This window comes from Mchenga conophoros, linkage group LG20 (assembly GCF_057382185.1).
Source record: "Mchenga conophoros isolate Kocher_MC1m ecotype Shallow Benthic linkage group LG20, M_conophoros_male_GT1.1, whole genome shotgun sequence".
Lineage (NCBI taxonomy): Eukaryota > Metazoa > Chordata > Actinopteri > Cichliformes > Cichlidae > Mchenga > Mchenga conophoros.
This window is the reverse complement of record NC_140545.1, coordinates 10,129,892-10,148,148: the sequence shown is the minus strand read 5'-3', so window position 1 is coordinate 10,148,148 and position 18,257 is coordinate 10,129,892. Positions and strand designations below refer to the sequence as shown.

The window sequence follows — 18,257 nt, the reverse complement described above, 5'->3', positions numbered from 1 at the left end:
GAAATCACATTCTGTGTGTACTGCTTTTGAGCTACTCTGAAGGCCACATTAAGTTTGGAGGTCTGTACTGACTGACTGCAGAAAGCTGACGATCTTTGCACACTATGAGCCTCAGTATCCACTGACCCCACTACCAATTCATGGCTGAGATGGTGTTCTCAATCACTTCCACGTTGTTATGATACCACTAAAAGTTGATTGTGGAATATTTAATATCGAGGAAATTTCATGACTGGATAGGATGCAGCACAGGCAGCATCCTATCAGTGTCATCATGCTGGAGTTCACTGAGCTCCTGAGAGTGACTGATTCTTTCACCAATGTTTGTAGAAGCAGTCTGCATGTCTGGGTGCTTGATTTTATACACCTGTGACCATAGAGCACCTGAACTCAATGATTTGGATGATTGAGAGAACACTTTTCATCATATCGTGTATTTTTGGATTGATGCCTCTATATACACTTGGCAAATAATAGCAATGCTACATTCACTTTTATTGTTACAACCACTGTTAATCAGTTAACTCTTCAAGTACTGTTCACATGCCCAGTTCTTAGTATCATTTTCATCCTATTTTATCATTCATATGTATTAATGTGTGCCCATTTAGATCCACTTTCCCTAATATGCTCCTTGTGTGACCTCGGTGTGAACTTGGCCTCCTTTCACTTCATGGGTGTAATACCAGCAGTGTTACTGAACATCTGCTGGCTTACATCTGCTGACACACCCTTTACCATGTTGGTTTTAACACAGCTGCTTACTTCGTGTTACATACACCCCCTAGTGGTGAAAACAGGTGTACACTCAGGTGTAAAGCAATCGTTTAGATACAGTATATCTCTGCAACATTTTATGCTCTATTGCACTTTGTTTTTGATAGGTTTGCTTCCATGTTATATTAAGGAGAATTTCAGTTGTAGCTGTCCAGGACAAAGATACACGGGGCTGTAACTTGTAATGTTGTTGCTGTGGTACTCTACACAGGAAAATATACACATAACAGAAAAAGCAAAAGCAAGTGGACAAAAAAACTTTCCCTCATACAGATATTATTCTCTCAAATATATACTGTACATCTGGAATGTCCATATTTACATTGATGTAGTATAATCAGACGAAAAAGTTAAAGTTTTCAAAACAACTCCTGTTCCTTTTTTGATTGTTAGCTTGTCTGTCAAAATTAGTCATGAAATGTGAGTAAAAAATACAACCTTAAATATTATATTAGATATTCTGTAATTTTCTGTATAGACAGGAGTTTACGACTGAAAGGTGCCAAGGGTCACAAGTCTTGTGGTTGTTCAGATGTAGTTTTGCAAAGCTAAGCTGTGCTAATAAATAATGAATATGTGTGAAGTACAATGTGTCATCTGCTGTTTGTATTTACCCCATTTTAAGACCTACTAAGAAACAGATGATTATTAATATGCTCTAATATGTAAAACCTTGGAAGAGGGCGGTGTACCTTCTTTTTTATGTCTATATTTTATTAGACGTTCTATTTTTGGAAGTTATATGAGATTCTTAACACAAAAACTTAACAAAAAACTGAGAACTGTGTTTTTATTTTCTAATATGACAACATTTGAAAGTGGAAATTGCAATAATCTAGTCAATACTGGTTCAGTCCTCTACATCCATTTCAACGCAAAATGAAATCGCTCAAGTTAATGTTCAAACAAAACCTTTAATGATCTCATTATTTGTTAATGCTGGCTCTGCACACACACAGAATATGTGTATTTGTGGTTAGTCAGAGTATGTGTGAGCAGAATTCCTGCTGGCCATCATCCAAGTCCTTTAGAGGTCAATCGGCGGTCGTGGAGACCAAAGCCATCAGGGTGACTCTGTAAACATTCATCCTGTCGGCCTTTAAAGTGAGAGGCACGCACATCTGCACCACCTCATAAGGCTGAAACACACAGACGTAAACATGTTGTCAGACAGTATATACATACAAGTATATACACGTGTTTCACACAGGAAGACATTTTAAACCTAATTCTGCTGAAAGTCTTAAATAACACTTTTTTCTCGTGCTGAAATCAACAATATTCCCTCCACATTTTGGAACCCATTTTTCACAACCATGCTTTAACTTTGCTGTACTATTCAACTACATATTGAGTTCCTTGGAAGTGAACTTTTATGACTTTTTTTTGTGATCAACAGCAACACAGATCACCAAAGACAACCAAAGACCAAAATCAGCACTTCCTTACATTGTATCCAGTGTGGGGTGTCCATGTGATCCTGATGGCGCGTCGCTGGCCTGTGTCCACATTGCCTTTGCTCGGCTCCACATTAAAGCCCTGCTGCTGCAGGGATGCCACATTATCCCAGTAAAACTCACCACCCTGGTAAAAACAGAAATGTCTCTTTAAACCATGATAGTGAATGCTGTGCTAATGTAAATTCAATCCCCGTGTTAAACAATGAAACCTGTGGCAGCAGTCGGTTTTGTTTCTGAAAGCTTCAGGATGCTTGAACATCAGCACGTTACCTTCTTACTGGTTTGTGTGGAGCGGATACAGCCCACTTGCAGCTCCCTGACTGCAGGCGTGATGGCACCCGAGCTACACCTGGCCTTCAGGGTCACCAACACAGGAATGGTGGGGCTCTCCGTCACCTCTGACTCTGCTAAAGAGAGGCATTTTGGAGGCTTTAGTTCTTTAACTACAAGTCATGGATTTTCTTACATCTCTTTAATGATCATACAACCATCAGGGAGAATTAACTCATAAACTTTTCTGTCTTGAATCACCTCTGTGTGGTTAAAAAAAACTAAACAAAATTAAAGTTTTGCATATCTGGACTTAAATCAGGTTGAGGTTGAGATCCTTTGGTATGAACTTAAACAAGCCGCTCATGCTGAAAAACCCTCCAATAAAAGTTCCTCCACAGCGATGTATAAGATACACTATCAGTTGTCACAAACACTTGATTGGAGTTCTTGCTGCTAAAGGTGGCACAACCAATTATAAGGTTTAGGGGGCAATTACTTTTTTTTTTTTACACAAGGCCAGGTATGATTGGATAAAATGTTTCCCTAAATCATTGTTTAAAAACTGCATTTTGTATTTACTCAGGTTATCTTTGACTGATGCTGAAATCAATCTGTGACATTTAAGTGTGACAAATATGCAAAAAGCGAAGAAACCACACTGCAAGTTCACACACTTTTGGCACATACTGTATTTCTGCTGCACAGAAAGATGACAAAATGTAAAATATAAAACCTCTTGCACTCTTTAAAAAGTAAAAACATGCTGTGTGAGCGTGCTCGCATTATTCCCATTTTATATTCTTTACATTGGCTCCCAATAGATTTTAGAATTCGCTTTAAAATTCTTGTTTCAACATATAGAGCACTAAATGGCCAGGCCCCAGATTATTTATCCAAGCTTCTTATAAAATACACAGCTGCTCGTTGTCTTCGCTCACAGGCTCAGAGTTTGTTCGTTGTTCCCCGTACAGGACTGAAGACGAGAGGGGACAGAGCCTTTCAGTCTGTGGCACCACGGCTGTGGAACAGTTTACCTCCACAACTACATTTGGTTGACTCTGTGGAATCCTTTAAAAAGCAGTTAAAAACTTTATTGTTTAAACTGGCCTTCTGTTAATCAACACTTTTGAATTGCTTTGAATTTGCATTGTTTATATTGTCTATTTTATTACTTAATGTTTTCTTTATTTTAATCTTTGTGTACAGCACTTTGTGACTGCCTGTCTACGAAAAGTGCTTAACAAATAAACCTTACTTACTTACTTGAAAAGAAGAAAAAAAAGAAAGAAAACAAATAGCATATGTGTGAAAATTATTTAAACACATAGCTGGAAACGATGAAACTGTATAAATTACACCATGGCAAATTGCTACTTCCTTATTCAAGACATTTAGAATATGCACATTTCATCAAGTCAATTTTTGCTCAGTGTCAGTGAGAGGCGTTCAGAATGCACCAACACCTCTTGGACTCAGTACAGTTTACTACTACCTCACTGAGGAGGTGCAACTATTTCACACGTGGATTCGGTGGTAAAATATGATCTGACTGCTGGTGACAAGCGCACGGGCTGTCAGCAAGCTATGATTAGCATAAATTACTTCATCACATACGCTGGCCTTGCTCGCGTAAATCATAAAAAGTGTATGCAAGATATTAGTCATCTTTACAGTGTCAGTGTAAGATTTTCCCAGTATTTAAGAGCATATTGGAGAGAAAACAGTGAAATTGAATCATGCCACCTGTGAGCTGAGGTTCACTGGTTATGACTGGAGGGAGCAGGGATTCAACAGGCACTGTCAGCGGATCTCCGCCACACAGATACATGCTATGTGAAGAGGCTGCACCCTTCAGCTCCATCACACACACTTTACTCTGAGAGACAGAAAATGGCACAGGGTTAAGGTTGTTATATCATCAAGACCAGAGAGGACGTCCAGGCTGCAGTAAGGACATCTAAATAACATGAATGCATTAGGAACAGTGTTTTAACCTTGGCCATGCGATCAGTTTTTATAAGCAGTGATTGAGGACAAGGACAGGGTGAGAGCACGCATGCATTCACAGCTGAAAGAGCGTGTAAATCTGTACACGTGTGCGCCCCTCTGACCTTATTCATGAGCTCTATGGTGAGTTTGTCAGAGTAGTTGACAGACGGGTGGTCAGGCTGAAAGGTGACCGTGAATTCTTGGCTCTGCCCTGGAGGAATGCTGCCCTCTACTGGCACCACACTGAACACACTCAACCCACTGTAGTTCTGAGTCCCTGCACAAGCCAGAAAACACGTTGCTAGGTCAGTATGAAAGAATTGAACTGTTGGAGCACATTACCCTCCTGTTTTTTTTAAGCAAATATTCTGACATTTACAGCATTATTACAGTTTCAGATGTGTTTGTCTGTCAGTGGGATTATGCAAAAACTGCTAGTTTTAATTTATGAAACTGTGGAAATTTAAACTATTGGGCTATTTGGTGCACATTTGTGCTCTCTTATACAATATTTCTAGTAGGTAATACTGTATTAAAGTCAAGTTAAGGTCAAGTTTAGTAGTATGTGTAGTCAAATACTACAAAAACGTCTACATGAGCAGTGAAATACGGACAAAGTGTTAAAAATACAAGCTGCAATCTGTTTTCCCTTCTGGAGCTCCAAACAAATCTTACCCACAGCAGGGTGGACATGGGAGTTTGCATATTCTTCTAGCAGAAAGGCCACCCGGTCAGCTCCACCCTGAGGTCTGAAGGGAGAGAGACTAGCAAGCATCACCCTGAAGCTCACTGCCACCGCTGAGCTGTTCTGCAACTGCAGGGAGAACGAGATTTAATGCCAGTGACCGAGGCTGTTTTTCCCTCATTACTCTGTAGTCTAAAAATATCTTGCATGGTGCTGCCTTTGTTTTTCTTAATGGTGACGTGATGATGAAAATGAAATAGTCCAACAAATACGGGAACAATCTGAGAGGAAGTGAAGTGCAAAGAAGGGATGGGAGACCAGGAGAAAAAGGAGGTAGAGGAGGGTTAAGGAGAGATCTATATGGAACGACCCATTTGAAAGAGAAATAGAAAACACCCAACACGTTTTTAGCATCAGCTTTAGCTGTGAGTGTTTTCATATGGCTCAGAGTTATACTAACGCATCCATGACTATAACCATAAAACCTGTGAGTCTCCTCACTATGATTAACACATGAAAATGGCCCCTTTTACCATTTTTACTCGTTCCACTTAGTGTTTACATGAATCATAAAATATGTTTAAGTTAATGTACTTAAATAAAATTACATCAAAGTTAACCAAGTGAGTTTTTTTCAGTCCACTAAGAAATTAGTTTTCAAAAGTAACTAGCGACAGTTTTTTTGTTTTTTTTTTGTTCGTATTAACTTTCACACACCTTCACGACTTGTGAGGCAGTCTCCTTCTCCAGCACATAGCCAAAGTCAAGAACATCTCCATTGTGGGAGGAGGTGACAGCAGGGACTATTCCCTCCCCGAGAAGAGTCATTTCCAGGGTCATTTTCTGGCACCGCACCTCCAGCATGTCACAGCACTGGAACAGTACAGGTTAGATGAGTGTGTTCATCATTATACTTGATTAATTTTACATAAACAGGTACAAAGAAGACTCAGTGTATTAACACAGATGGTCGGCTTGTCACTCAAAGCTAAATTATAATATTTACATAGTTAACCCACCTTTTTTTCCAAAGTTGGACTGAAGGCGAGAATCAGAGTGTGTTTTTCTCCAGGTCTTATGGATCTAAGAGCATTGAGCAGGGAAAAGGGACTGTACATGTCCAACACCGACGAGCTCAGCTTATAAAGGGTTAAAGAAAAGCTACGGTGAATATTATAGTAGTAGAAGCAGTGCATTGATTTTGTTTTTTGTAATCTTTGATTTGTGGACATGAAAGTAAAACATGTAAAGAGCTGCCATTCATAAGGTGAAGTGGATTAAATGTCCAGGTACATCTGAAATGATGGAATAATCTCAGGTTTCACTGTAGAGTGTTGGTGGTGAAGTATTTACATACAGTGGGGCAAAAAAGTATTTAGTCAGCCACCGATTGTGCAAGTTCCCCCACCTAAAATGATGACAGAGGTCAGTAATTTGCACCAGAGGTACACTTCAACTGTGAGAGACAGAATGTGAAAAAAAAAAATCCATGAATCCACATGGTAGGATTTGTAAAGAATTTATTCGTAAATCAGGGTGGAAAATAAGTATTTGGTCAATAACAAAAATACAACTCAATACTTTGTAACATAACCTTTGTTGGCAATAACAGAGGTCAAACGTTTACTATAGGTCTTTACCAGGTTTGCACACACAGTAGCTGGTATTTTGGCCCATTCCTCCATGCAGATCTTCTCGAGAGCAGTGATGTTTTGGGGCTGTCGCCGAGCAACACGGACTTTCAACTCCCGCCACAGATTTTCTATGGGGTTGAGGTCTGGAGACTGGCTAGGCCACTCCAGGACTTTCAAATGCTTCTTACGGAGCCACTCCTTTGTTGCCCGGGCGGTGTGTTTTGGATCATTGTCATGTTGGAAGACCCAGCCTCGTTTCATCTTCAAAGTTCTCACTGATGGAAGGAGGTTTTGGCTCAAAATCTCACGATACATGGCCCCATTCATTCTGTCCTTAACACGGATCAGTCGTCCTGTCCCCTTGGCAGAAAAACAGCCCCATAGCATGATGTTTCCACCCCCATGCTTCACAGTAGGTATGGTGTTCTTGGGATGCAACTCAGTATTCTTCTTCCTCCAAACACGACGAGTTGAGTTTATACCAAAAAGTTCTACTTTGGTTTCATCTGACCACATGACATTCTCCCAATCCTCTGCTGTATCATCCATGTGCTCTCTGGCAAACTTCAGACGGGCCTGGACATGCACTGGCTTCAGCAGCGGAACACGTCTGGCACTTCGGGATTTGATTCCCTGCCGTTGTAGTGTGTTACTGATGGTGACCTTTGTTACTTTGGTCCCAGCTCTCTGCAGGTCATTCACCAGGTCCCCCCGTGTGGTTCTGGGATCTTTGCTCACCGTTCTCATGATCATTTTGACCCCACGGGATGAGATCTTGCGTGGAGCCCCAGATTGAGGGAGATTATCAGTGGTCTTGTATGTCTTCCATTTTCTGATGATTGCTCCCACAGTTGATTTTTTCACACCAAGCTGCTTGCCTATTGTAGATTCACTCTTCCCAGTCTGGTGCAGGTCTACAATACTTTTCCTGGTGTCCTTCAAAAGCTCTTTGGTCTTGGCCATGGCGGCGTTTGGAGTCTGACTGTTTGAGGCTGTGGACAGGTGTCTTTTATACAGATGATGAGTTCAAACAGGTGCCATTCATACAGGTAACGAGTGGGGGACAGAAAAGCTTCTTACAGAAGACGTTACAGGTCTGTGAGAGCCAGAGATTTTCCTTGTTTGAGGTGACCAAATACTCATTTTCCACCCTGATTTACGAATAAATTCTTTACAAATCCTACCATGTGAATTCATGGATTTTTTTTTCACATTCTGTCTCTCACAGTTGAAGTGTACCTCTGGTGCAAATTACTGACCTCTGTCATCATTTTAAGTGGGGGAACTTGCACAATCGGTGGCTGACTAAATACTTTTTTGCCCCACTGTAATCTGTGCTATCGGTGGTGATCCATTTGAACACATAACATCTTTTTCTTCAACTTGTTGTTGTTCACATGTCATCCCTGATAGGACTTTTCCAGATTTTTGCAATTTCTTTTTTATTTAGCATGAGCTAAATAAGATCTGTTTGTCTCTGGCAGAAAGTAGAGACAAACAGAAATTATGGTGAAACTAAGACAGGAAATGAAGTGAAACAAAAGCCCCAAAGCCAGACTAGAAATGTGGATGTTGAGATTAATAGTTAGCATCTTCAACCCCAGAGACACACCAACAGCCTGCTTCCATCCTAATGCAATGATGGTGAACAGAATTTCATTTATGATGCTGCTGGCAAATGTCACAGTGCGCACTATAAATAGTTTTCTCCAAACCACAGTCTATAAACCTTGTAATCAGTGCGATACCATGGTGTCTGAGAGTTTGAGAGATGGGCCATGAAATGCACCTTTCTCCAGATTTTGATATCCTCAAATCACCACCTGTCTGTGATGATAAATTCTTCTGGAGATAACAAAGAAAATGTGCTTTATTTGTCTAATTTGGGTGACCTGACTCTTTCATGCACAATTATTTAGTTCTGAAAGTCAAAATGGAACTTTAACACCAAATATCTGAATTCTGCTGTGTATAAAGCAACACAGTGTGCACATAATACACATTACTGAAAAATCCTTCACACAGATAAATTCAGAAAAGGGAAAAAAACCACATACATATGTATTATGAATATCATGAGTATCACAAATGTTTAAAGCTGTCAGCAAGGTAATTAATAGTTTTGTAAAAAACAAAAAGAAAAAGAAAGGATACATCCAAAGATTCCTGTGAAATGTTCTGAACTGTAAACCTTTTAATCACTCTTTCTCCTACAAATGGAAGACACAAATACAACAAGGTAGATAAGAATAAAAATCCAGCATTATTTAAGCGTTTTTAATGTAACTATACATTTTTTTTATAAACGACTCACCCACTGTCACCTGATGGAAGTTTATGATATTGCAGCCATTGTTGGATATCACCACTAGAGGGGGTTGTACAGCAGGACACTGAAGCTTCAAGTAGAGCGTATTGAAGGGACTGAGGAGGTAAAGGACATCTGATGAATGCAGATCCATATATGTTGTTGTTTTTTTTTTTTTTTTATTAAAATGAAGCTTAAATGACATAAGAGATGTAGAAGTGTAATATGATCTTCACCATAGAAGCTGAATACCTTCTTGTAATATAATTATTCTAGCACAAAACCAACCTAGAAAACTGAGATGGGGCCATTAACAAACTTTTTTTTAGTGGAGTATTAACTTTTTTGAAATGCACCTTTTTTGAACTATTTCTGAGATTTATACCAGCTAAAGAAATCTTCTATTTCTTGGACATACATGCTCCCTTAATAGACTATTAAAACTCTAGAGGCATTTAGTTACGCACACTTATTTGTATAAAAAGAAAAGTGGTAAATGCTCCACAGGTCAACAACCACATTTTGTCAGGTCTTGTGCTTGAAGTCAGATGTCAAATAATTTTGGTTATTCAACTTATCAAAAACTCCACATGGAAACACAGTTATCTCAAGGTAATGTCACCGTCACAGAAATAGGAAGAAACAGAGGTAAACTGGGAGCCTAACTGTTGTTATGGTTGTCATTTTAAGCAGTCAGGTGGGGGGAGCAGAATCAAACCCCTCACAACACAAAAAATAAGTGACAACAAACTTGACAAATATTAAATCAGAGACACTACGAAACGAGGGCTGGTGTTGACGTTTAATATTGTGGGTAGCTTAAAAAGTGTTCCTTATATGCAATAGCCAGTTGTATATAGAAGGTTTGTTGATAATACAAAATAAGGTATGAATCTAATACCAAGTAAAATACCGGGGTCAGGATTGCTGATACCAACACAGATACTGATACTTTTAACCTATAAAGGCAAATTATATAGTGGAGACCAGTGTGTGATGATGTATGAGACCAATCATCATCAATCTGCAAATTTTTTAATGACCACTAAATAATTTTTTCTTTCCACAATAAATGGTTAATACAAATAAACACAACTTTAAACATTTTCATGCATTTTGAAACTAAGTTTTTGAAGAGGTGGTATGTCATTTAATTAGAAAAAAACAACACATAAGACATTTCAGTGGGCTACATACTGAACTTACAGGATAAAAACAAAGAATCGATCCTATTGCACTAGTATTAATCTGATATCTATATTTGGATGGATCTGCCCACCTCTACATGACAAAAACCTAACATGACGGGGCCTACAGTGTGCTGTACACGTGTATATGGAAGCTGATTATTGACCTCCATGCTGGCTGGACTAGTTTGTCGTCCTCTGGAGGGTCTCCATCTGACACAAAGCAGGGAATGGTGTACTCTCTATAACGTTTCCTGAAGGAGTATAGTAGAGAGGCCTTGGCCTCCTCGTACCAACTTGACCTTAAAAGGAAAAGAGTAACAATTAAACATATAAAAAGACTCCTTGTTGCGAGCACTTTTTTTGTACAATTCCAACAAACCTTAAAGTCAATAGTTGGTATGCCCTCGTTTATTCTTGAACACAGCCTGAACTCTCTTAGAAAACCTTGTAGTTTATTTAAGTATCTTCAGGAATAGTTCTCCAGGCTTGAAGGAGATTCAACATCAGTGACACTAACTCAATATTTTCCATCTGGTCAAAAACTCGTCGTCCTCCCTGCAAGACTGACCGGGCTGTTGACCACAGTGTGCTGGCCCACCTGGCTAGATCAACTAAGCCTACTGTCAGGCATGGTAACTCCAGCATCAAGTTTGGTCTATTAAACATCCGCTCTCTCCCTGGTAAGGGACATCTGGTCCATGATCTCCTCTGTGATCGTAAGTTGGACTTTCTTTGCTTGACTGAAACATGGCAACAGCCCAATGACTTTGTTTCTCTCAATGACTCCACTCCGTCTGAGTTTGTTTACACCTGTCAACCTCGCATCTCGGGGAGGGGCGGAGGTCTCGCGATAATTCACCGGAAGCACTGGGAATTACTCCCTGTCTCTGCCCCTCCCTCCCATTCATTTGAATACATTGCACTACAGCTCCCTGGATCTACCCCCACCATCATATGTACTGTTTATCGGCCACCTAAGCCAAATAAGGAGTTTTTAAATGAATTTTCTGCTCTTCTCACTCATTTCTCTGTACTTTCTCCAAATCTGATCATTGCTGGTGACTTCAATATTCATGTGGACAATGATAAAATCCCTCTTTTCAGAGATTTTACCTCCTGCCTGGAAAGTTTTGGGCTTCTACAGTACATAGAATTTCCTACCCATTCTAAAGGTCATATCCTGGATTTGGTCTGTTGTTCTGGCATTACCCCCACCCATTGTAAAGCCACATTGTTTCCCCAGTCTGATCATATGTTTATTTCTTTTGATGCAAACATAACCGCTTCCAAAACCTGTATCTCTCGTAATATCACTTTTAGGAAAATTAGTAATATCAACCCAGCTGTTTTTTCATCTGCCGTCCATGACCACCTTCCATCTATCCACAGCTCCTCAACCCCTCTGAAAGGTGCCCTCAAATAAATTGCATTATTATTATTATTATTATTATTATTATTATTATTATTATTATTATTCAAAGCTCTTCTTTGGATGTTGGCTGCTTTTTGTTCTGTTCTCTGTCAAGATCATTTCACACTGCTTGAGGTCTGGGCTCTGGGGAGACCAATCCATGACTGATAATGTTATATTGTGTGTTTTTCTATCTGTGTATCCTTTTACTCCATTGGCAGCGTGTTTTTGACAAGAGCTCAAACATCACAGACTAAAATGCAGCCCCAAACCATGACGGAGCCTCCACCATGTTTTACAGATGGCTGTAGACACTTACTGTTGTACTGCTCTCCTGTTGTCCTTCATATATACTGATGAATATTTGGACTAAAAATTTAAAATTTGGATTTATCACTCCATATGATCTGTTGCCCCTGATTCTCAGTGCAGTTCTTGTGCAACCTATTCCCCCTGTTTCCCTCCCTTAAGAATGACATCTTGACAGCGGACCTTCCACTGAGACCATTTTTGATGAGGTTTGGGTGAACAATAGATGAATCAGCTGAAGGGCCAGATGCATCTCTCAAAGTGCCTAAAGATAGAATTTAAAACTAATCCTTTGTGTAGACACAACAATGGTTCAGTGGCTTTTTTATCCTTGAATGATTCATAAGTCAGTGTTAAGTGGCTTAACAAACACAAGTGCATTCCTTTGGACTGGACAGAAAATGAGTGAATAACCAACCAAAGTCTGTAGACAACCTTTGAAAGACCTTCATAAAGCCTGGAGAACTACTGCTCAAGTCCACTTTAAAAAATTACAAGAAATTCTGACTCCTTGTAAGGAAATGATGGGTGGTTCATGAATTTTGTAAATGAATATATTTTGTGATCACCGTGAATGAAAAGAAATGGGAATGCTGCTGAAATCAATTAGTCACTGGAATAAGAAGAAAAAACCAACAACAACAAAAAGAAAAAGAAAAAGAAAAGCTTTGTTAGTAGTTGATATTCTAGTGTTGTTGGGTCTCAGAAGGTATTAATTAGATTTAGCCTTTTGAAAGGAAGTGCAATTAGAGAAACATTTTTTATTTGCAGTCCAGCAAACTGGATCTGTTTGATTAGATTGAGTAAATAATCTGTAGAAACCTACCCTGGTACTATGTTGCCAGGATCTGGTGATTCACTTTGCTTTCCTTTCTCTGCTTCATTGGACACCTTGCTGTTTTTTGGATTCACTGACGCCTTTTTCCCCTTACTAGGTTCCAGTGGGATCTCCAGTTTTGCCTTACAATGCACATGAACATGAGTGATGGGTTCATACTAAGGTAGATGACTGAAGGGACTACATCTTGCAAAAAAAATGTTCTGTGTGATTATGAAAGTAAAAAAAAAAACATTTAGTCACTTAAGATGTGTTCACATTTAAAAACCCTGGCACAAGCGGACAGTGGCTGGAGTGGGAAGGTGGGTGTGAAGCTGTACCTCCTGTTCAGCGAGTCTGTTTCCCTCGAGCTCACTCTCATAGAGCAACTTGGCTCGATGAAGACGACGGAGCGCCTCTTCTTTGATCTCCTGGTCCAACAGTCTGGGTTTGAACGTTACCTGGACAAGACATCTCTGGGGTAGAGGAGAGACGGTAATATGTCTCAAATTGCTCAGATTTAGAGGATAACACGGGATATTTCTGTGTGTTTCTTTCACGCTACAGTGTTCCTACACCATATCACTTTGTAACTTCAAACCTCTGCTTCATATTAAGGTTGAAATTAGCTTTCAGCAGTGTCCTGTTTTGGGGTTACTGGTTTGTAACAATTCAAGCGGACTGATATATTACCCTGGATCTCTGTGCCTTCTAGCACTTGTGAAGTTGTCACTGTAAATATATTATTCTTAATATCTTGCTTGGAAAATAAAGTTTAAATAAAAAAAATACTGGAGTCTGGAGGTAAGTGGTCATCTGGAAAATAAGACTTAAAATTAGACTGTCAGAACCAATAGAAGTGATTTTCATTGAGCTTTTTTCCCCCATTTATATCTATAAATAGTGCTTGTTCACTTCCATCAGGTGTCCAGCAGAGAGCATCATTACACTTATAATTCCCTCTGAGCACAGATGGTTTGGTTCCTTAGCTCTGTGCTTATTAAGATCATTTTTAACCAAGATGTAGTAAATAAAAACTAACCGCTTTCTCTAATGTTTAATTTCTTTATAGAAACAAAAGGTCACACTATCTTGTCCATTCAGGTTTATAAATGCATTCAGAAGGAGATTAATCTGTTTTTGGGGCTGATGTGAGATTTTGGATGGATGGAGCTGGATGATGTGTACTCTTAAGTGGTAAGGACAAAAAAAACAGATGGCCCACATTGTATTATTTTACAGATATTATAACATGAAATTATTCAGTTAATAATTACTTTCAGCTAACTCTAGAATAAGCTACTAAGTAGATTTAAATAGACTGTCTAACTGTTATAAATCTGAAGTCTTCTTCACACTAGCAACCTTCTATGTATAAAACCGGTGGTGTGTTCCTTTAACATAAGTGTAAGCTTAATAAGACGTGTTATACCGCACCTCTCCAGGAAGAAGGCGTCCTGCAGACGGACTGATGTCGATGTCTGAGTCCTCTGGCAGGGCGAAGGAGAACAAACGGGGCATTACAGGCGCCTTGACCCCTGGAGAGACTGGTTGTCTATTTTGGTCACGGCCCGTTTGACGGTTGCTCAGGAACAGCATGGCAGTGGACTGGTCACCTACTGCTGTGGCTCCAAACTGAACCAGAAAATGGGAGAGCTCCAGTGGTGGGTGGACACCCACTGCTCGGCAAGACAGCAGAAAATCTCTGATGACAAAATGAATGTTTTTGCTATGGATCAGTAGGTATTGGATTTAATTGAATAAACGGGATCACAACATTCAGTAAAGGCAGTGATTGTCCTATCAACAGATAAGTACAAAAGACTGAATGTTTAAGCAGACACAATGATGCCATAAAGAGTAAATGTCCTTCATTTACACACAGTGTAGGATTTAAAACTAACCTGTTAATTCCAGACTTGCAGCTGAGCTGAAAGACGTACTCTTTGGCAGTTTGGGCACTAAAAATCAGATCAACCTCCAGGGTTTCTTGTGGGAGCAGAGTACCAAATCCATCATTGGGCTGAACCTCAATAAACTTGATTTAGAGAAAAAACAAAAGCTTTAAAGTTATAACTCAGGATGTTTTCATGAAATCTAACTTAGACTCTGATGCTGGTTGCTGTAGCCATTTAAAGCATTTACATTAAGTAATTATCCCTCCGTCTGTTGTTGCTTTTATTGGTGGCAGCAGAATCTGCCAATCCAAACACAGGATGCACATTGTCTTCTTAAGCACGGGGGATTACGAGGAAACAATGTAGGATAACAGCCTCTCTGTTTACTGTTCACTCTCTTTACACTATAAGAGCTATATAAAGTTACTGTTTATGCAAACCTAACAAATTTTAATAATAGGAGGAACCCTGTGGAATGGAACAAACAGTGAAAGTGGGATGTGGACTAAATATGATTCTTCCATAAACATAACATTATCTGCAAAGATAGCAATGCTTGTATCTGGATCCACGCAACTCTACCTCACTAACACATTAACACTTAATAGAAGAAAAGGTTTTCACATCATTCATGCAGTACCTCAGGCACACCCAAGAAGCCAAAGTCTTGGGGTAGGAGGGACAGATTGGTGAGGCGAATGCTGCTCTTGACTGACTGGTAAATGGAACAGTAGCCAAAGTCCACCTCGCTGTGGTCAAACTGCAGGTCTGAGGAGGTCACAATGGCGTGGACGGTGAAATGGGCAGGCTGCACCTGCACAAACATGAAGCATCTTTACATCTTTGTTCTCCAGACAAACATCTTTATATCAGTGAAGGTAAATCTGTCTGTCTTTTTTAAGTACAACATGGAATTTCTTTTAATTTCACTTTATCATAATATTGCTAACCTGCCCCAGAAAAAGTTTGGCTTATATAATACAACTCCACGGGCTGTCCTGAAAACTGTTCTGGTATCACTTTTTAAATCTTAATTATACATTATCATATTCTGAGTCAAAAACATGGGCATATTACAGACTGATGTTGCTTTAATTTACAGAGACTTCTCAAGTCTGTGAATTAACAGACAGATGCAGTTGAATTATCGAAAGAATCAAATTGATGTTTAACATCAGTCATGGCTAAAATCGAGCAATTTTTGTGCATTCGGTCATTTTTCATTACCCTGCACTGATAGAAATGCGTCTATGTTTGTGTGTGTGCGCGCGTGTGTGTGTGTGCAAGCCAAAACAGGGCTGTGGCTCAGAGTCGGCTTTACAAAGCACCGACCTAAGTACATTTTTTACAATTAGTTAGTCCTAGTCTATAATTTTTGAGGTCTGGTCATGTCTTTATTTCTCTTTCATGAACAGCTGAGCTCTCTAGCTTTTACAGGAAATGTTTCTCAGGCAGGAGTAAAACAGAACATTTGTTCGAGACTATTTTAAGCAGTGGATTAATACACATTTCATGCTCCAATGAGTATTCATGGAGGCAGGGTGATGTGTTTGAGATCCACTCAAAATAAAATTTGGTGTCACGTTTTTGTGAACAAATCAATGTGTATGAATTTGGAGCTCCTCGATGCAGAAAACTAAGTTTTGGAGCTCATTAGCCTCGTTAGCCTTATTCTCTGACAGCATTTAATTCATGTGAATTGTACTAGACAAGAGGCAATTTTGTTAAATTTTGTCAGGTTTTGTGAATTTTTCCCCCCAGCAGTATAAAGCAGATGAGCTTGTTTACTGCACCATTGATTTCCAGGCTGCTGTGATGTCTGGTGACCAGTTGGTGTATGTATGAATGTGTGTGTGTTTTCATGGTGTAATGCCAGGAGCTCATGACTAGGGGCTGGGGGCAACAGCTTTGGTGCATCACAGGAACATCCTGGCCCGCTCTTTGGCTTCTCGTCAGAGCTACACCCCTTCCATGCCCCAGCCCTCTCCTCTCCACGTCCCAGTAAAGTCAGTGAATAGTCGCTGGCTGGGGAGGTAGAGGAAGGTGACAATTTGGCAAGTAGACTGTCCAGATTTAGATTTACTGAAAAAAAGCTGGCAAAAGCACAGCACGAATGTCTAAGCAGCTGCTCTGTGTTTTTAATAAACACTGTCTGATGATATGAAGGAATTCAGCTGCAGTTTCATTTCCTCTTGAGAGGAATGGTCCAGAATTTCCACTTATATCCTTGTAAACAGTAGCTGCATTAATGTGAATATATAATGATACATTTATGAACTAATGTCTTAGTACAATCCCCCAAAAGAGTGACAAAACAGGCCAAGAGATCCAGTCAAATACTGCCAGATAAGTGATTTTAAAATCAAAATCACAGACACCTGAGTCTCATTTATGCATCACACTAAGTTACAAAAAACAAGCAATAGATAAGATGCTGGCATCTTGTCTGTAGCGAGCATCACTGAGGCTCATGAATATCTTAGTACGTCACCCCTACTTGCGGCCCATATATTGATGTAAAAAAATCGAATTCAATTTGGCCCATGAAGTTACTTTTTTTTTTTAGGGTGGATTTGTTTGTTGTTGAAGTTCTTACAAATAAGTTCTTTAAAAAGCAAAAACTTATTTAACATGAAGGAAATATGAGCAGAGAGTACAAACATGTTGAGGGATTGGCTGTGTTAGCGTTTTTATTTTGTTAAATACGAACAAAGTTATAGCAGAAGTGCTGCCACGTGTCTGGCCAGAAAGAGAGTACCAATGTGTTTATTTGGTAGTTCAATGAAAGGCTTCAGTTGATTAAGAGTGAGAAAAAAAATGTGTTCACATTTGCAGTTTTGTCTTATTATACAATATTTGAAATGAAAAAACAAACAAAACACTATATGTTCGGAAATATTTGTGGGTATTTTCTTGTTTGTTTTGTACTACTTGGACACTAAAGTGGCCCTTCAGTGAGATGACAGGGCCAGCAGTGGCCCACAGCTCATTTAAGTTTGAGATCCCCGTCTTAGTATGTAGAATCATTTACTAAACCAACTATATTTCCCAGCAAACAACATTCATTTATTCAAACACGCTGCCAGAGCAGAACCTGAAGCAGAAATGTTAAACTCATTTTACACTGAGGGCCACATACAGCTTGCTTTGGTCTTAAGTGGGTTGGACCAACTTTTTTTCTGTAAGTTGAAAGATGTTTAACTACGTGTTTAATCGGTGAGATATTTAATATAAGAAAAAGAAGTGTAATTTCAATGGTATGTCTTAGTTTTTGTAGATGATGTAGTCAGTAAAAGAAATCTGTCAGCATGACTTAAACTGCAAGAAATAAATGTTTAAAATGACAGAAAAAGCACTGGCATGTTTTTGCCTAAGTTAATTAACAAAAAGCTTTCTTTTTAATTTACTCTGAAATCACTGTAAATATATACAGAAATTTCTCTTTTAGATAATGAAAAAGTTTTCTGTCATTTGCTTATTTGCTTTTACTTAATTACAATGTTTTT

General features: G+C 39.2%; 1 protein-coding gene across 6 annotated transcripts in view; it reads right to left on the bottom strand.

Annotated features, from left to right (window-relative positions):
- Nucleotides 1-1,600: 1,600 nt before the first annotated feature.
- Nucleotides 1,601-18,257, bottom strand: part of cfap74 (cilia and flagella associated protein 74) — a 57,911-nt gene continuing 41,254 nt past the window's right edge. For 5 of the 6 annotated variants that reach the window (XM_085260383.1, XM_085260385.1, XM_085260380.1 and 2 more), the window contains 16 exons: nucleotides 15,392-15,565; nucleotides 14,758-14,891; nucleotides 14,291-14,558; nucleotides 13,195-13,329; nucleotides 12,863-12,996; nucleotides 10,481-10,615; nucleotides 9,133-9,242; nucleotides 8,973-9,028; nucleotides 6,204-6,323; nucleotides 5,902-6,057; nucleotides 5,175-5,313; nucleotides 4,622-4,776; nucleotides 4,254-4,386; nucleotides 2,508-2,644; nucleotides 2,227-2,361; nucleotides 1,601-1,916 (listed from right to left, as the gene is read on the bottom strand). In XM_085260383.1, coding sequence (XP_085116509.1) covers nucleotides 1,812-1,916; nucleotides 2,227-2,361; nucleotides 2,508-2,644; nucleotides 4,254-4,386; nucleotides 4,622-4,776; nucleotides 5,175-5,313; nucleotides 5,902-6,057; nucleotides 6,204-6,323; nucleotides 8,973-9,028; nucleotides 9,133-9,242; nucleotides 10,481-10,615; nucleotides 12,863-12,996; nucleotides 13,195-13,329; nucleotides 14,291-14,558; nucleotides 14,758-14,891; nucleotides 15,392-15,565 — 2,226 coding nt within the window. In that variant the 3' untranslated portion in view covers nucleotides 1,601-1,811. The remainder of the gene's footprint in view (nucleotides 1,917-2,226; nucleotides 2,362-2,507; nucleotides 2,645-4,253; nucleotides 4,387-4,621; nucleotides 4,777-5,174; nucleotides 5,314-5,901; nucleotides 6,058-6,203; nucleotides 6,324-8,972; nucleotides 9,029-9,132; nucleotides 9,243-10,480; nucleotides 10,616-12,862; nucleotides 12,997-13,194; nucleotides 13,330-14,290; nucleotides 14,559-14,757; nucleotides 14,892-15,391; nucleotides 15,566-18,257) is intronic. The other variant, XM_085260382.1, reaches the window with a different exon arrangement.